The sequence below is a fragment of the Chenopodium album genome, chromosome 5 (genome assembly GCF_948465745.1).
Source record: "Chenopodium album chromosome 5, dcCheAlbu1.1, whole genome shotgun sequence".
NCBI classification, from domain to species: Eukaryota; Viridiplantae; Streptophyta; class Magnoliopsida; order Caryophyllales; family Amaranthaceae; genus Chenopodium; species Chenopodium album.
The window spans coordinates 16,616,537-16,636,171 of record NC_137838.1 but is presented as its reverse complement, the minus strand read 5'-3'; the positions used below and the strand labels follow the sequence as shown (position 1 = coordinate 16,636,171).

The 19,635-nt window shown below is 35.5% G+C and overlaps 1 protein-coding gene and 1 pseudogene across 2 annotated transcripts; one reads left to right on the top strand and one right to left on the bottom strand.

The window, feature by feature from the left end:
- The first annotated feature begins 690 nt into the window (after positions 1–690).
- LOC145630526 (pentatricopeptide repeat-containing protein At5g19020, mitochondrial pseudogene) lies at positions 691–3,105 on the top strand (annotated as a pseudogene).
- A 421-nt stretch (positions 3,106–3,526) lies between these two features.
- Positions 3,527–17,426, bottom strand: LOC145631984 (mediator of RNA polymerase II transcription subunit 33A-like). Of its 2 annotated transcripts, none has more exons than XM_081684228.1 (12): positions 16,959–17,426; positions 15,168–15,278; positions 13,462–13,809; positions 12,012–12,322; positions 11,826–11,917; positions 10,676–11,033; positions 9,099–9,309; positions 7,942–8,056; positions 7,689–7,850; positions 6,035–6,686; positions 5,581–5,787; positions 3,527–4,997 (listed from the first exon to the last, which is right to left on the bottom strand). In XM_081684228.1, the coding sequence occupies exons 1-12, from the start codon at positions 17,234–17,236 to the stop codon at positions 3,883–3,885; spliced, it is 3,960 nt and encodes a 1,319-aa protein (XP_081540354.1). In that variant the 5' UTR covers positions 17,237–17,426; the 3' UTR covers positions 3,527–3,882. The 2 variants fall into 2 exon arrangements, with proteins under 2 accessions (XP_081540354.1, XP_081540355.1); XM_081684229.1 differs by having other exon boundaries at positions 3,527–4,994.
- Between the last annotated feature and the right edge of the window lie 2,209 nt (positions 17,427–19,635).

Here is a 19,635-nt window from a genome sequence, read left to right as displayed (position 1 = left end):
CCTTAACAAGTTCACCGAAAGTTCAACAGCTCATAAAATTGGCCTACTAAGATCCAACAACTTCTATCATATACTCCCCATATTGCAGTATATTATTTACAAAATAATTAAATAATTGTGCAAAAAAAAAAATAATTTAGAGATTAAAACATAGCTCCAACACAAATTACATAGATACTTCAAAAAACTACGAAGAAATTGAAAACAACACTACCAAAACCTACTGATACGAAAATCCACTTATACTACTCAAAAGGAGTAATTATAGCCCAACCAATTCACTCATAATGTTTCAATTAACAAAAATAAACCCTAAAATTGAGAAGAACAATTCCCCTGATAGAGAAGACAACAATTAAGGGAGAGCTGAGCTACACCTCTTGAAGGACGATCTCTTCTTCATACAGTTGACAGGTTGCGGAGCCAGATCTACTCTGTTTTTCTTGGATATAGTTTAAGCGGTTTTCCGGCCTTCGTAATACCTTTCGCGCGAGTTGGATTAAATTTAGCGGGTTTCAGCCTTTTACCCCCTCCTGTCACTTTTACTTATTTTTTTTCTTTTTAGCTTTAAAAAAATTGAAAAAATTAATTTTTTATTATGGTATGGGTTGGGCATATCCCATACCAGGTAGTGGTACATACTTCCTCTCTTTCATACAAAGAAAAAACACAGAGTAAAAGTTGATTATTTTCCCTCCAAAAGACAAACATTAACATCTCTTCTATGATCACATCTCATGTACCTACCATTAAAACCCAAATCATTTCTTCAATTTTTACCACCATTTTCTTCTCTTTCTTCTTCCAATTTGATATGGGTATCTCATTTTTCGTCGAAATCCCCTCAATTTTTATCAGAATCGAAAACCCATCCCGCAAATTTCTTCAATTCAATCAACATTCAAAGTGGAAACCAAAATTCAAACAAAGAATGTATTGACCATGAACTTGAATTGGTTTCTGCTCTGAAATCTTGTTCTTCCCTCCAGTCAATTTTTCAAGGTCAGCAAATTCATTCCTTAATAATAAAATCAGGTCTTGATTCCAATATTTTTATTCAGAACAGTATAATTAGTATGTATGTTAAATGTAATCAGATTGGTGTTGCTAAAAAGTTATTCTATTCGTGTTCACGATTGGATTCAATTTCATGTAATATTATGCTTGGTGCTTATGTGAAATCCGGTATGTTGGGTGATGCCCTCCAACTGTTTGATATAATGCCTGAAAGAGGGGGTGTTGCTTACACTACCATGATAATGGGTTTGGCTCAGAGTGATAGATGGAGTCAAGCAATCTCAATTTTTAAGGGTATGAGAGTTGCAGGAGTTGCTCCAAATGAGGTAACTATGGCTAGTGTCATCTCATCGTATACTCGTGTTGGTAGGATTTCGGATGGTAGAGCTCTCCAAGCATTGACTACAAAGGTAGGACTCAAAGACTTTGTTCTTGTTTCTACTAATTTGCTGCATTTATATTGTGTTAAATCTAGTTTAGAGGATGCTAGGCGCTTGTTTGATGAAATGCCGGAAAAGAATATAGTTTCCTGGAATGTGATGTTGAATGGATATTCTAAGGCAAAGTTTGTTGATGTAGCCAGGGATTTATTTGATAAGATTCCTGAAAGGGATCTGGTTTCATGGGGCACAATTGTTGATGCATATATACAAGTAGATAGGCTAGTTGAAGCTTTGACACTGTATCGTTCAATGCTAAGTGCAGGATTAAGGCCCAACGATGTTATGATTGTGGATTTAGTTTCAGGATGTGGGCGAGTAGTGGCAATTGGTGAAGGTCAGCAACTGCATTCCACAGTAGTAAAAGCTGGGTTCAACTGTTATGATTTTATTCAATCTACAATTATTCACTTCTACTCAGCTTGTGGGAAAATTAATCTTGCTTGCTTACAATTTGAGGAAGCTTGTCAATCCCATCTTGCATCCTGGAATGCCCTTATATCAGGGTTTGTAAGAAATGGAATGATTCAGAAGGCCCGAGAATTCTTTGACAGGATGCCTGAAAGAGATATCTTCTCCTGGAGCTCTATGATTTCTGGTTATTCGCAAAGTGGACAGGCTAGTATGGCTTTAGAATTGTTCCGAGGAATGGTGGCAGTTGGTGTCCAGCCAAATGAGATCACTATGGTGAGTGTTCTTTCTGCCATTGCATCTGCTGGTGCATTGAAAGAAGCAAAGTGGGCACACGAGTTTATCAGAAATAATTCTATCCCTCTCAATGACAATTTAATTGCAGCGCTTATTGATGTTTATGCAAAATGTGGGAGCATCAGCAACGCATTGGATGTTTTCAATCCTTTACGACCCAAAATCACTTCAGTCTCTCCATGGAATGCAATAATATGTGGATTGGCAATGCATGGACATGTTACCTTGTCATTGAGAATATTTGAAGACTTAGAAAAAACAGGTATTCAACCCAACGCGATAACTTTTATTGGAGTTCTGACAGCGTGTTGTCATGCTGGATTAGTGGAAGCAGGAGAAAAATATTTTGAGAGCATAAAAAATGTCTATAAGATTGATCCAAATATTAAGCATTATGGTTGTATGGTGGATCTCCTAGGCAGAGCAGGGAAATTGCAAGAAGCCGAGGCAATTGTAGAGAGCATGCCAATGCAGGCAGATGTGGTCATATGGGGTACTTTGTTGGCAGCCTGTAGAACACATGGTAATGTGGAGGTTGGAGAGAGAGCAGCTAAGAGTTTAAGGGACTTAGATACCTCTCATGGGGCAAGCAGGGTCCTGCTGTCCAACCTTTATGCCGATGTTGGGAGGTGGAATGATGCGATTGGGGTTCGGAAATCGATGCAAGGTGAACAGATGATAAGGCTGCCTGGTGCTAGTTTTGCATGATATTTTTTTTTAAGAGAAGTTGGGAAAGTTTCGCTGTTGAAGTTCTCGAGTATAAAAAATTATGAATTGTACTAATTGAAGCTCTCCGTAGTTGATGACTTGTAATGACAAATATTAAGTAGTTGACGACTCATACTAGTATTAATTAAGCAATGGCCTTCTGCATTGTAATGAAAAATGATAATGATGCTTGTTTAAACAAAATTTCTGCCACTTGTGTATAAACATTAAACACTACTGGGGTCAACTGCCCTTGTATTATGGTCCAAGTGTTTTGAAGCCGGATCATGCAGCACGCTCATCACTGGTATAGAATAAGCTTGTGAGCCAAAGCATCAAAAGAGGAGACAAGTCTGAGTCCTTTGAGGAGCACTCGTGCTTATTGACTACGAGCAAAGTTGATGAAAAATCAGGGCTTATGAGTTATGACGACCAAGTAAGTTGAGGCTAGCACAAGTGGGTCTAACAATGAGATTTACCTGTTTCACCTATGTCAAACAGTCTCGGACCATGACATTTTAGCAGATGAAGACTAACATTGCCTTGATATTTTAGTAGATGAGCCAATAGTGATCTATGATTTATCAGTAAATAAGTCACCTGGGAGCTGCTTCATTTATCTAAAAACATGCATAAAATTTGGAAATATGGAGTGCATAATAATGACTTGCCAACCAATTTGATACCAAACAAAAAATTTGAATGGAAGGCCTGAAGAAATCATCACCTACGAGTTCACTGGAAAGGAAAAAAAACCAATACTATACACCTCTCCCTATTTAATACTCGTAGCAAGGTAATAAAAGATAGCTATGGTACAAAGATTAGTTACGTAATCTCAATATGAGTAAACATGTACTCCCTACAAATAAAAATAAAAATACAATGTGGTCATGGCTGCACAACTACCCTACATGAAGATGAAACTCATGTACAATTCTACAAGAAACTAGCAGGCACCTTTTATAAAATTTCAGGTGCAGCAAAAAGAAAGAAAGAAAGATGCGCGTTATCCCTCACTTTCTACTATGAGCTTTGCCGCTGCACCCATGGTATTCATCCCACCAGTCGTGAGCAATGCAAAAGCAATGTCCTCTTCATTCCAGTGAATCAGTCCTTCACTCAATCTCATCAATACATTCACGTCCATTTCCACCACCCAATTTGGTGTGCACCCTACCATCAAGTTTATGAACCTCGAAACATAGGCTTTCCATACAACTGAATCACAACCCAAAGAGATCTTACCATCCACAGCACTTGCTAGAAATTCCAAGTATTGCCCAAGAATTCTAGGGCGTCGTCTGGATGCAGGTGATGATGAGTCAACACCCCAAGCAAAGGCTCCACACAGGACTGCAAAATACGCCAATGCATGACCTCTAAACGTTGAAACTATTTCTTCTGGTTCTTCTTGTGCAGATCTCTGAACTGAGATGAACCAAGAAGGTAGAGTTTCTTTTAATAGACACTGAACCAAGCACTGTCCCCCAGATAACCACAGAAGTGTAGCAGCAAGAGAAGCTGCCAGTTTCACTTTAGTCATTACCACATCGAGCGAGACCTGCCCGTATATTGGTCCCATTTTTGTCCTTTTAAGTTTCTTTCTTGATTGCTTAGATATCCCAGCACCTACTATCTCTCGAACAGACTGCATTAAGAGAAATATTATTTCCTCTGCTAAATACATGATCTCTCTAACAGAGCGATATACACGCAAATATAGAATTCCTGGAGCAACAGGAGATATCCCCCCATTGAAATGAGACCCAAATCCATGGCCAAGAAGGGCAGCAACCCCACCTCTGCTTGAAGAAGGATTGGTGCTCAGACCAAGTGTGGTAGTAAAGCAACTACGGAGAAGCTGAACCACAGCATTGTTGTCATGGAGGAAGACGGTACGTGATGCCGAGAAGACAAGGAAATCACTCCAACGTTTTGCCTTTTGTGTCCACAAAGAAGCCACAATAGGCATGCATGGCCATGGGCAGTCAGCTGCAAGGGACTCAAGGGCTGGTCCTGCCAGATTGAGGAAACGCTGCGATACTTTGTCAAGTTTATAGGTTATAGTGAGGCTCAAAAATGCAGCCAACGGCAGAGGAAGAGTAGCTGGAGAATTTACTGCTGTAACAAAAGCATATATGTATTTAATAGATTGATGAGAGGAAAATATATGGGGATCATAATAACTGCGACTCATATGAAATAACTCCAAAAAACAGAGAAAGCTGCAAAACATTATAGAGCAAGCAATTCTAACCAACCATTGAGATGATTATTAAATGAAGTTGCTAAGTGTTATACTGGAAAACATGTATGAGAAATGTAAACCGAAGCGTAACAACTTTGTCCAGGGATGCAAACATAGTCTATGAAGCATCTCTACCCTTTCTTACAAGTTATAATTACATCATTAATACCTTTGAGATCACCTGAGTAGGGAAAATTCAGGAGACAACTCTGACATTACAATCACAGAAACATTCCTAAATTCTTTGGTGTAAATTCACATGCAATTTTTAAATTTCAGAATTTGTTTCTAGTTGCCACAGAAGACAAGCCAACCAAACCCCCATTTTGAAAGAAATGTTCACAACCTATATTATCTTGGATGTCAAGGGACAAAATTTAGATACCAAATCAGCATATACTAAGAATGGATAGCTTTTAAAATTGCCAAGGATGGGAATGCTATAAATTATATTACCTGCAGCAAGGCTGGGAACATCAACCCCAGTTGCAGCAAGTATATTCTTGATTTGTTCCTCAACATTAGATAAATTTGCTGCAGGGCTTGGCCAATCTGTTCCATTCATAAGAGCCGGTTTCCATATTCCCCGAGTCACTTCAGCAGAAAAGTAACTCACTATTGTTGCCAAAGACGCAGGAAGAAAATCAGCAAGATCTTTAAGACCTACATCAAGAAAAAATTATCAGGTTTATGTCATCATTGCACAAAATCACAAAATCCAATATCATTGTAGAATACCTGTGTTACAAATTACACACAAGAAAATTGAAGGAGTTGGATCGGAGTAAATGTGTATATACAATTACTTGAAAAAAAGACGCTTCTTATACATTTTCAGCATAGAAATATTACATGTCAAACTGTAAAGACATTCACTAGTATCACAGAGGTTGAATGAAACAGGATTTACCTGTAGCTAGCTCACGAGGAGTGACCTGTCCATGAGCACAGGCACTTAAGGCTGCATCAACAACATAGGGAACAGCTTCCAGAATATCCCAAGCAGGCAACTGGGGTCTTAAAGAGCTGTCTTCACTAGCAGGCCCAGAAGAATTACTACTTCCAGAAGCTGCAGAAGACTGAACTCCTCTGTTGATCTTTCTGAAAATCATATTTAAAAGTACCTCAACAATCTGATGCACAGGACTTTCAGGAATTAGACCAGAGAGAGGTGCAGCAATGCATGCTTGGTGCTGACGATACCAGACTTTCAATTTTGGAAAGGAATCAACGAATATGGGTTTTGGGCATGATGCACTAAAAACAGCTGAAAGTCTTCTTTTGTTACGATCCTTGAGGACATATCCTGCAGATGAAAGGAGAGCGTTCCGCACTAATAAAAGGTACTCTGGAGTAAGTTGAGACCCAACTGGAGGTACATCTCCCACACCATAGTCAAGAGGCGGATGATTGAACCGCCAGAGCTTCAAAAGTAGAGCGAAGGCATTTGAAAAAACAGCATGAGCGGAAATTTCTTCCTCATTGACTGTCCATGAAACATTAGGAACACATGATCCAAAAACTTCACAGATTGTCATTAATGATGCAGCAAGTTGAGGCACCTGCAAAGAAGCGGAAGACTAAATGAATACCAACAAAATCTCTATCTCCACCTATTTTTTTCATGAATTTTTCACAAGTATAGTTGAGACAAAATAGTCATGCCCCAAACAATCGACACTGTTTAAAGCGAGCACTTGTTTCAAAAAATTAGTTCATACTTCTATATCTACCACAACAAAAAGTATTCCAGTCAACAATCCTAAAAGTCCCTTCTTTACATGTTTGCAAAAACATAAAGCAAATTCTGCCAGCAAATAAAAATCATTCTTGTTTAAAAAAACTGTCAACTTGCTCCAGTAATCAGCAGTTTATTTGCTCAACTACTCCCTTCGTTCTTTTTTTTTTTTTTTATCTTCCTACTTTCCGTTTTGATATGTTCTTTATTTATCTTCCTACTTTTACTTTATTCCTTTTATGGTAAAAAAAATACTCACTTTTTCACCTCCTTCCCCACCACATGGTCCACATTTTATTATACAAAAAATACTAATGTCTCTACACAATTTTCTCTTTCCTTCCCAAAAAAGTCAAAAAAGGGCCCATTTTCCACTAATTCTCACTTATTCATGTTCCAAATTGTTAAAGTAAATCAAAGATAAATAAATAAAATAAAATAAAAAAATAAATGAATAAAAAAAGAGTGGGGGGAGTGCCTCCGTTCCTAGAAGTTCTATTTGCACACAAATTAAGGCAAAGGGAGAGAGAGGGTCAATGTGGTGTGTGTAAGAAAAAAGTGGAAGAGTAACAGATAGTACAAAGGTGTATATATTGAGGGGTAAGGGAGGTAAGGTAGTAAATTGGGTTTGTTAAAATTAGAATAACACAAGAGTGTAAAGAATTTCAGAACAGACTAAACGAAAAGCAAAAATAACTTTCAGAAAGGAAGGTAGTATTTACTAATAACTCCTAAAAGAATATAATGATGTGAACTTATTATATAAGGTGTCCTAAGAAGCTATACAAATTCAACAAGACAGAAACAGAGTCAAACCCCAGCATACCAAGCCATGTAACGAGAAGATCTGGACACAGTCAACTGGTGCTATTCCAACCAAGAGCACAAAAAGCATTGGTGCATATGCTATAAGATGGCTGTCATTACCCAGAAAATCAGCAGGAACTGGAGGAGACAGTAACCTAGTTATAAAAGACACACTATGCTCCTGCAAGACAAGACATCAAATGTATCAATAAATCAATGTTCACTCATAAAATGCCGACACTAGTTTAAAGTTGGAATGTCTAATTTATTACCTGTACATTCCATCCCCGAAGTAAGGATGCCCCACAAAGAATTGTGGCTGCGTAAATCTTTTCATCCTCTGATCCGCTCATTGCAAGCTCAAATACTTTCTCCAGCTCTGCTAAACTTCCATCAAGTGCATGAGCTTAAATTCAGTTGCTTTACCCTCAGTTAATTTACTAAATAGAATATCTTTTATACCTGACTTCAGAAAAATACATGTAGCAAGAGGCCAAGTATAAAACATAATGAAAAAGAGACTTATAATTTATACTCTTGTAATCTCTTAAATAGACCCGATTCACATTAATTTATTGTGGACCACTAATATTAGGGTCACTCTATGCTTACATGTTGAAAGTCTTTATATTAATAAAAAGGTCACCAAGTCAAAATAGAGGTTATTATGTTAAATTGTAAGTCATTGTGTTATAATAAAGGCCATATGATATTAATATATATTATAATGAGAGTTTTAATATACTAGTCAATATATATATAAAAATCACTATGCTAAAATTAGGTTCATTATGTTCAACATAACATCAACGGGCTAGTTCATCCGTCTTTTTTAGTTGCGTCACTTTAGTTTTCACGGACTCCTAGACAATTTTTGGAGTAGAGAGAGGTAGACAGAAAAAACAAATAGGGCCCATGTGACAGGACAGAGATAGAGAGAATTTATTCAGTAAAAAGGAAAGTGATGCATCTACATTGAAGATTCCTTAATTAGAAAGTGATGCATCTAAAAGAAAATGGAGAAAGTATTATTGTTGATCAGGTCACACAAACTTTAATAAAGCTCACTATCTTAAAATTAGAGTCACTATATTTAACATAACATCAGTTGGCACATTATTACTTGTGTCAAGACAAAGAGAATCGATTAAGAACCATTCTAAAATTCTGAATCTCTATCCCACGTCCCACCCTTCACACTACTTTAAAAGGCGCATACAATCTTCCACGACAATATAAAAAATTTACAAACTCTACAGAAAACAAGTAGGAATCGATAAATCCATAGAAGCTTTTAAAAGGCGCATACAATCTTCCACGACAATATCAAAAATTTACAAACTCTACAGAAAACAAGTAGGAATCGATAAATCCATAGGAGCTTTAGAAATAATCTAGAGGAAGACTTCTCAGGTAATTCTTAGCATACCTTGAAGCTGGAGCAGCAACCATAGAATTGATCATCACAGGTCTAAGTGAAGCTCCCTGCATAAATGATGACCAACCAGGCACTTGAGAAGGAATACGACTAGGAAATTGATTTATTTGACCATTCACATAGCCTGGCCAAAAATATGCCGATGTATCAAGAAGATTCCTAGCTATGCAAGCTTCAACTATTAAGTGACGCATATTCCCAGCTGCAAATGAGGATTAATAAACAGATCAAAAATAGGCAGTAAGATCAGCAACAACCATGCAAACTTTCACAAGTGTCATCAGCAAAGCATATGCACAAAGTAACTAATTGGTTACTTCTGATGCTGACACTAATAAATTATGTATCTGCTGCTGTTTGGGTGTAATTTGAAGCAAGTATTTGTGCCTCCCACCCATCTTTTTAATATGAGCTTCATTAACACTTGGTTAATCTATTTAAGTAAAGGATAGACAAAATATCAGACATCCTTATCAATTAAGTTTGTCCAATTACGTAACTTAGAATTAGATATTCAATAGAATGCTTTACTAAACAAAGACGCGTAATCATAAACAAAACTTTTAAGTAAACAAAAAACTGGAAAAACTTAATTACTCTAACCTTTTCCCCTTTCCATCTTTCTCAGAGAAAAACAGCAAAGTTGATAAAGTCCAATACCCTTACTCCAAGGTCAAACAATTTGAAGTTTGACTGAACTTGAGGTGGGGAGCAGAATTTCGCCCACCTCAGTTCCCTGATGAATAATGATCACAGGAAGGAGGAACCATGATCGCTCCATCCAGGTTGGCTTGTTGGAATCCTCCACCACCCCCCCCCCCGGGTTTCCCACCTTCCAAACGCAGAATGATCACATTACCTTCCACTTTATTCTGAAGGCTATTTAATTCTTGAGCTTAAATTGTTTTATTTTCCCATATGAGTGTAATACTGTACACCAGGTATACAGCTATTAAATTATTACAAAACTTGTAGTTCCCCCTTCAAATCTTTCTTGAGAAGAGCAGCAAAGTAGATAATACACAACACTCTATTTCAACACTCTATTCCACCTAAATGGAATTTGGTCATTATAATACCATAGATAAATGGGACATAGTGCGTCTGTAAGAATTGTAACACAACAGAGCAACAGAATCAGTTAATCAAAAGTAAAAATTAGGAAATATGGGACTATGGGCGGAATTCCTATTGCCTTGAAGACGCTGAATGAAAGCAATGACAAAAAGTAATGATAAATATAAAAGATTATAACACTAAAGAGGCAGGCGACAGAAAATCACACAGGCACACAGCAAAATAGGAAGATTGTCACTTAATTCTGGCAGTTTCGCTTACAATAGATGATGGTCAAGCAAAGAAAAATATAGGGATTTCATTAAACTAATGAGGCAGACGACTAAGAACCGCAGAGGCAGACAGAAAAATTGGAAGACTGACACTAGAACTTGACAGTTCCGCTTACAGTAGAAAAACACCTTGGCAGTCAAGCACAGAACATAATCATTCTTTTTCATTAAATTAAAATAATTCAGAAACTTTGTAATTCAATCCTGATAAATACTTACCGCAGTTAGTTGGTAGATCATCCACATTAATGCATTCAAAGTATCCACCAGAGACATCAATGCCTGAAATAATCATCATTGCTTTTGCAGCAGCCAAATTGGCAGAAGGAACAACAGATTGAGGTGGGGACAGCAAAGACTGATAATCGCCAAGTATCTGCAAACAGGAAACCAAATCTTTGCGACGAGTGTAGGGATCACATCTTCTATTCCAATTATTGGTTAAACCACTTTCTGATTCATCTAGTGGATTTTCCTCTTCGTCAATGAGATCAGCAACCACTAGAGGAGTGATCGACAACAAAACACACATCCGGGTGTCAAGGCGAGGAACAGGCCCTTCCATTGGATCCCTTTCCTTGAAAATTCAAGACAGATCAAGAATGTGAGCTGTACCGTTTATATTTCAACCAAAATAAAAGACACAAAATAACAAAAACAAATTCAGTCTGTCTCTTGTGTAAGGCGTTACACACGCAACATATTCCCTTTTGGGATGTTTCACTACATGCATCATTTCCTTCAAAGAAAGTTTATTTTGATGAAATCAATTCACTAACCAATATATAAGTAGAGATTACTCGACTTTTGTACCTTTGTTGTGCACACTCTTTTAATCAAATGTCTTTCTCCACTCAACTGATTAGCGTGCAAAATAAATGATGCAAGTATTCGGAAACAGTGATAGTATTATTTAGGGAGTTTATTATCAAAATATTAAGAAAACTCAACAACTCAACTCATAAGCCGATTACCAATATTAGATACAAGTTTTGGGCTGAAGGGAAACTTCACTCAGCCATGGCTTAAAAATTTTAATATAAAAGATGGATAATAATCATCTTCAATGGAGATGAAAGATTCATCATTTTTAGGCTTCAGATTACAGAATGAATCAAAAAGGCATAGTATTGGGTTTCAGTTTAAGGTTTAAATGCAACAGCCACTCTAATATTGCTGGAGTGTGGCTGGAACTCTTCAGCACCACCCCCCCCCCCCCCCCTCTTAAAAAATTAGGAATATGTGGAAAACATTAATGATGAAATAATTAAATCAATAAATGCATGACATTCTAAAACAAAACAGCATCCTTATGAAAGATGGTTTGGAGTGCCAGGAACCAGATGGTCAGATGTCTTACGACTCTTACCCTTTGAACGAAACGTAGAGCACCAACCCACAAGGCTAAAAAGGTATCATACCAGGAGGTATTGTTAATCGCTTGAAGGGACTTCACCAAACCTGTCGAAAAATGTGACATTAACTTGTCGTCCTCTTTGTAACAAATTCAACATATGTAGTATAACATATCTTGCAGTTCTAATGTCGACTGTACCAGTAATGATCTCAACCGCACTTGTTGCTGTAACTTGAGATCCATCCATGACATCCTCCAAAATTATATCAAGTGGAAGCCACAAACCCGAATGGCAAGTTTCTTGACCATGAACAGGAGAAGCCAGTGATATGAAATCCAAATCACCAGAAAACTCTTCTGACTTTTTGTATTTCCAGGATGAAAGTTTGCGAGCATCAGAAGTCAATTCTAAAAGCATTTTGGGACTTAAAATCTTTGGATTCCTTAACGTTGATGAGTTAGTTGCAAGCAACTCTAATCTTTCAGTTAAAGCTGCCCATTGTTTTGGCCTGAAGCAGGAAAAGACAAAAGGTATTGAGCATCTTTAGCATAACTAAATGTAATAAAGCTTCATAACGGCAATTAATTCTGGGTTCCATGGTTACATAACTGGTACATCAAAACCGATCCAGCACAAAAGCATGAGGTAGGCAAACAAAATCATATGGAGGTTTAGCATCAAGCTGAGTTGCCTTTTATGTTCAACATACATCTGAGACTCCATGCTTTTACAGTAAACAGTTCATAATTAAATGTTGAATGGAGTTTTGAGGGATTTTTGTGCATTATATTTATATATTTTTTGGCCGGGGGAAGGGGTGGTTGGTTGATCGGAACTAGGAAGTGAAAATGGTGTTCTTGACTTCTTTCAAAGGCACTAATAAGTGCTGCCAATGAAACATAGATTGAGATTAATTAAAACTAATGAGATAGGAACTAGGCAATGAATAATTGAATATAGAGTTCAATCAAAGGTTAAAAAGTGCTGCCAATAAATCAGAGTGTAATCAATAAAATGTACTAGCAACTAATGACTAAAATGAAACAATTCTTGCAAATTCAGCCATCAAAATGTAACAAGCCAGCATAATACGGACAATTCTAAGAGATGAAAATGAAGATTTTGACTAAGAAACAATATGAATGGGAAAATTGAAGCAGCAATAAAAAGGAGATGGAATTCGCATGAACAATAAAATTTTTTATTTAAAAAAAAATAGTACAAACTTTCGAGAGGCTTGTTCTCTTCTAACCAACCTTCTAGAGGCCGGAGCTCTTCAAAGTTTTTTTCACTCTCTAACAATATTAAACATCCCCTTTCCTTATGCATACTCTCCCTATGACTATTAACGGAATCATATTTGACTACCCATAATGCCCCTCCTAAAGTCGGTTCATCACACACAACTGACCAGAATATTCTATTTGTTTGACAAAACTTGCACCAGTAAAAAGTGAGGTGTAATCATAGTTGGTGCAATCACTTTAATGTTGTTTTTTAGGGAAGGGTGGCAAAAGAGTGGAAGAAAGGGGAATACTTAATAGCACAACTTGTAGTCTAACTGACCAGAAGAAAAAACAAGAGGAGCTTCCCTTTAAGGGTTTTACCAATATAAAATAGACTTCTAAACAAAAATTTAAGACTTACATGTTATGGCGAACCAAGCAAATCATTCTAAAGGTAACTCCATTTTTAAAAAATTGTCCAATAATCTCAAAGGCCATCTCAGTATTCATTCTTCTCAATTTGTCAAGTTGTTCAAACTTCTTCTCATCATAATTATCATAAGGATCAACATCCATCTCTTGAGTACTAATAGCCCAGAAAGATTTCTTCTCTGTGGTAAGTTCCAGTAAACCCTCATCATCTAGTAATGCATCAAGCAGCTGCCACATGATAGTAAACACAGATTCAACCAATAAAACATTTGGTTCACTTGCTCGTGAACCAAATATCTGAGAAAGACATAGGACATGCTCAATTGACATCATGACTCTGCAAGAACAAAGAAAATGAGATTAAGGTCTTAAGACAAAAAAGGATATGTAATAATAAATAATCATTACAATTAAGCATAATCCACACAATGAAAGAGAAAGTCGAACAATACATGGAAAGCGCCATTAAAAGAAAAAAAAAAAAGAAGAGCGAAGAAAGTGGGTCATTTGAAACAAGTAAAATAAGAAATTTAAGTTCTATATAGATCATAATTCAAGTGCCGCACAGCTTAATCTAAAGGAGATAATAATCTAAATAGCCATGATAAGGGTCTGCAGCTCTGCTATTTGCCTATCAGGACTATCACTAATTTCTTCTCCTCAACAGTTTAGATCTTTCGGCACACAAGAAGTGACCACACATTATTTTTACAAAGTTCACATTAAGGTTCAAACTCTAAATTTACTGGAAAAGGGATAGAATCCAAATCAGCCCACCCCATTTAGTGTTTCTAATCCAAAATTATAAATATTAGACTAGTAAAGCGCCTTTCTGAGAATAACAAAAAGAAAGAGGAACAAAGGTAACTGTAACAGCAATAATAATAACACCAGCGTGCATAAAAAGGATTATTTCAGCAAATATACGGGTAAGCATCAGTAACTACTTATACCACCCAGTGAATCACACTTCTCAGACAGATCTGTAAATTTGACAGCTTGAGAACTAAATAAAGCTAAATCAATTTAATTAACCCATAGAATCCCCATATTGTGCCATCATAAGCAGAAAAACCTGTGACACCAAAGTGACTGAAAAGAATAAGAACTACTTATATACAGGTAGCTTCTTTACGTATGACCACTCCAAGATTCAGAAGCTAATAAGATCTTTGCAAATAACAATTAATTACCAGCAAAATGCATAGCTGAATAGACAGCTGTAGTGGATGCTTTAATATGGACAGAGAGCTGAAATGTTATCTAAACAACAGTAATCTAATGGGAGAGAAGATAGCTCTTAGGAAATGTTAGTGTCATGAGCTCTGAATGTGAAGAATCTTAAATACATTTTGATATATACAAAGCAGCAATGACATATTCCAAGCAAAGAGAGCTAATTCTGCACATAGTAAACACACACAACCCAGACCTACCTCAAAGCAACCTGTAAAAGCTTATCTAACGAACTGTTAGCATCAGTTTTCCCAGCCAATTATAAACAACATCGACTTTCTTTTTCAATCCATTCAGATTTCATCCAATATGTACTCAACATTATTTGTGCACAATTCACTTAAAACTGTCATGAAACACAAAAACTGAAAGCAGCACAAAACTAGATCATGAGTTGAAGACAAAGGTGATGAGTGATACAGACCCCTGCCTCTTAAAGCATCTAAATTTAGAACTTACTTTCCAAAATTAGGCACACTGATCTGAGACTTCAACTTAAAAGCATATCTCTTCAAAAATTCCATGTAAAGCCTATATCCAGTGGGTCGAGAATGTCGACAAGGAATGACCCTGTGGAGAAAGGAAATTCAAGCAAAGCATGAGTATAAAACAAGCTCAACATGCAATGACAAAAAAGGGATGAGAAAATCAGGTAACAATCTAGATTCCAAGATCAGGGAATTGTTAGATATCAGAATAACAGGAAAGACCACAAAAGTAAAGTGATTGAAGTCGGAAATGCCACAATCATCATTTTATGGGGCAGCTAACTGCAATGCATATCAAAAGCTAGAAGAATCTAACCAAAACTTAACAATAAATTAGCCTTCAAAAGAGAAGTTAACATGATAGAAAATTGTAGAGGGGAGGCTAAAAGTGAATAAGAAAAGTAGTCCATCTAATCATGCAGTTTAGTAAAAGTAGAACAGAAGAGCTTTAAGTCAACAGCTTGTCAAAAACAGTACTAAAAAACATCATTGATATAGAATTACCAACATGAGCAAAAGTACAATTACTTATTTTAAATCAAAGTAAGCAGCGCTCATGCAAATACCCCAACCAGTTTTATGTCAATTTTTTTTTTTTCAAAGGTTCTCTGATGAAAAATGAAATACCAAATTTCCCACTGAAGAAATAATTGCTAGGATAGTCATACAAGATCAACCCATACTCGTGCAATTCAGAATAGGGCTAAGACTTCAATATGATGTCGGTTTTTGTGTTGGAGAGAATGATGCCAACACTTTACTAGATGTAGTGAGTAAACCATGGGATTTTTCATTCTGATATGTATGAATCCAAGGAAAATACAGTTTTTCGTGTTAATTCCAGGACTGCTGCAAAGCTATTGATTTTCACAACCTAATATATCATTTCCTCGTTCTTTCAATATTCTCTAAGACTCTGATCCCCTTATAAGACACATCGTGTGATTCAAATCTTCATTCGTTTCCGAACACATAGAGAGCATCAATACACTTTATGCAACACCCCTCAAAAAAACAAGCAGCTTAAGTACACTTTAGGCAAAAAATTAACCACAATCCAAAATTTGAGTAGTTTGCTGCAAATGTTAGACCTGCTGTACAGTCTTGCAGAACCCAGGGATTATCACTGTAATGCATGCCTCAATTTTTTCCATCAAAACAAATGAAATAGAAACAAACAATGACAAGGTTGACCATACAAGATCAAAAGGCAGAAAATCTCAGACAAATTCGAACATTGAATAACCGAGGATAATGACACATAGATTTGCAAAAACCATCAAACATAAGGAAACTTCAATCACCAACTAATCATCTAATTTCAAGAGAACACGTCCACATAAACCAAAAATTCCAAGTTCATCTCCTAGTACTAAAAAAAAGAGTTGATTCCGGGTTATAACCGGAAAATGTTTGGTTGACACTGAGATTTACCAACCTTTGTGAGAGGTCATAGAACAATTTTTTAATACAATTATGGCTAATCACAGTATGAGAGTCGCTAACTCTTAGAGTCAATGTAACATTAATCAATATGAAAATCCAAAGTTTAATCCAAATTACCAATGATGATTATACAAACATCATGATGCAAAAAAACACCCTCAAATTTCTACAAATGCAAAATAACCCACAACATAAAAAGGGCAAAATCAATGCAAAATTCAGATCAAATCAACAAAAACCAATCAAATAACAATCAACAAATATTATAAGCAATGCAAAACAATAGAATTAAAATGACCCAGAACAACAAACAAACCTAGTAGAAAGGAGAGAAAGAACAAGCAAAGGAGGCACCATGTTCAACATAAGGGCTTTTTCTAGAAACTTCCAAGCAGAAGGAACGTTGTTGTCCCAAAAAATGTAGGACACCATAGTATGTGAAAGTTCAATAGAAGGCAAAGAAACATCTACAGAATTCAAATTAGAGGAAATTTGAATTGCCCACAAAAAAGGGTCGGTACCCTTTTGTTGGGCAGTTTTGGTAAGCTCAAGGACAGTGTCCCAAATGCTGTTCTTGTGTGTTGAAATCGCCATTGAAGAGGAGAAGAGAGAGAAAAGAAGGGACCCCAAAAATGGGAGGGAAGAGGTTTGTTATGCTAACTTTGTTGTGATTTGTTAGCCTATTATTTTTGGATGTTTTTGGTGAGTATTAGACCAACAAATTTAAAAAATTACATGTATATTTGAATGGAAGTCAAAGTAACTTTTCCACTTTGGTAATTTGATAATTACAATGGAAGTGTAGGACATTAGGACATGGGATTATTATTATTATTATAAAATGAAGCTAGAGTTGAAACTTTTAGAGTTGGAAGTAAATGAGTAATTATTCTTGTTAGTGAGTGTTATGTGTTAGACTTGTCAAATATGTATTGATTTGTCAGTAATTAGAACGTCTAAGGGATTAACGCGAGTGTCATATCTAGCCATGTTTAGATAGTTCTTTTGGTTTGTCACAACTTTAGTTATTAGTACAGAGTAGTATTAATGAGGGAAAATATGTAAACAAATATTCTTAATAGTATAAATGTCCGCACAATATTATTAAAAGTGAAAATTAATATTAATGGCGGCAATAAGTAAATTAACATTTTGGAGGGTATATTATCCAAATACAAAGTACAATACTATTTATAAGAGTTATATCAAACATTTTAAAAGATAGAGATACTTGAACATTTAACTAGTGCAATGTATTAACACTAGTATACATTTAGATGTATAATGATTTTTATAGGAAATTGAAATCCTAACAATTACAGACTATATTAGAAGTTAAGACATTACTCCGTATTAAACAAAATGGTCTGCATATTATAAATAAGGTAAAGGACAACCTTAAAGAATATATGTGACTATGTAAGAAAGGTCAACATAGAATTTGATTTAGGGTCTGTTCACATTTACTAAACTGAACTGATAGGAGCTGAATTGAACTGAACAAAAATAAACTGGACTGATTGGAGTTGAACTGAACTGAACTGAACTAAATTTAACTGAGCTAAAATGAATATTTTATGAGAGAGGGAAATTAGGAGCTGAACTGAACTAACTTATTAGAGCTGAACTGAAATGGACTGAACTAAACTGATTGAAGCTGAACTGAACTGAAATTAAGTAAATGTGAACAGGCTCTTAAGCTAGCTTAGCATGTTACAAGAACAAATTAAAAGTTTGCAATGTAAGAGCTAAGATGATTCCAAATTAAGCATAGACCACAAAATTTGAACTCATAAAAAGTGGTTTAATTGTTTGTTTAAAGATTAGACAAGTTCAAAAAAAAAAAAAAAAAAAAAGTTCATATGGATTTAAAAAAAAAAAGGTTAATAGTCTCACTAAGAACATACTTGGTTGGACTATTTTTTTGTTGGAAATAAATTTAAACAAACTATTGCCATTACCCAAGTTTGGATAAGGACTACTATTATTATTATTACCTAAGGGTAATGGTTTCCACTAATTTGTTACCTCTCTAAAACCTAAGGTAACAATTACCCTTACTCTCCTCAAACAAATAGAGCTAAGGAAGATAAGTTTAAGTGATTTCATTCCATGATTAAATCAAACAAATGAAAAGGTAAGAGTTAAATGATTTGTTTCCTCCCTTTTATTTGTTTTTTTTCCACTCCATTTTCATTAGTCATACCAAACACCCCCTAAAGGTGCACTGATCTAAAGTTGAATATTGAGGAGTACTTATACTTCACTTGTTTCCTTTTAAAAAATGAAATATTTTGACTTTTACATTATTCATATACTTAACATTGATTAGTTTGATAAAATAGTTAAGAAATATTATAGTAATGTGAAATCTTATTAGATTTATCTCTATTTATATTTTAAAATAGTATTAAGTTATGAATTTATGACAAATTTACGCGTCATTCGTTGTATATAATGTTAGTTTTATTCTAATGTATCCACTTTTAGTTCTCTTATCTAACGCCGGGCCGGGAGCGATATTTAACTTTTACCTATATATTTTAATAATATCTAGTTTTTATACTCCCTTTGTCCCCAAAACTTTGACCCTTTTGGTCTAATTTTAATCCCAAAATGATCAACTCATTTGCATTAAAAACCCATTAATTTACAACAATATTTGTGCAAAATTAGCTAGCTTCCCCATTTACAATTTTGTTTTTTCATGTATTTTTAATACTTTATCTCTCTACTTTTTTACAAACCCCATGTAAATTTATCTTTCCAATATGTTTTTATTTCTTTTTCTTTAAGTTTCTTAATAACTGCAAAATTAACCCAAATGGGTCGAAATTTTGAGGACGGATGGAGTACTTTTTACACACTACTAATAAAAAGATATTAATGATTATAATAAAATAATGTATTGAAAAATAAGTAATGAAAAATATTCCAAAAAAACAAAGAAAGTAGTGTAATTATTAAGCTTGTTAGTGTGTTACTCCCACAAT

Bases quoted from the DNA above. Each gene is read 5' to 3' on its own strand.
- LOC145631984 (XM_081684228.1), bottom strand. From the start codon at position 17,236: ATGGCGATTTCAACACACAAGAACAGCATTTGGGACACTGTCCTTGAG. The intron at 11,034-11,825 runs GTAAGAGTCGTA...TGAATTTTCAAG, and splicing joins CTCTACGTTTCGTTCAAAGG to GAAAGGGATCCAATGGAAGG. The intron at 9,310-10,675 runs GTAAGTATTTAT...CCTCATTTGCAG, and splicing joins TGATCTACCAACTAACTGCG to CTGGGAATATGCGTCACTTA.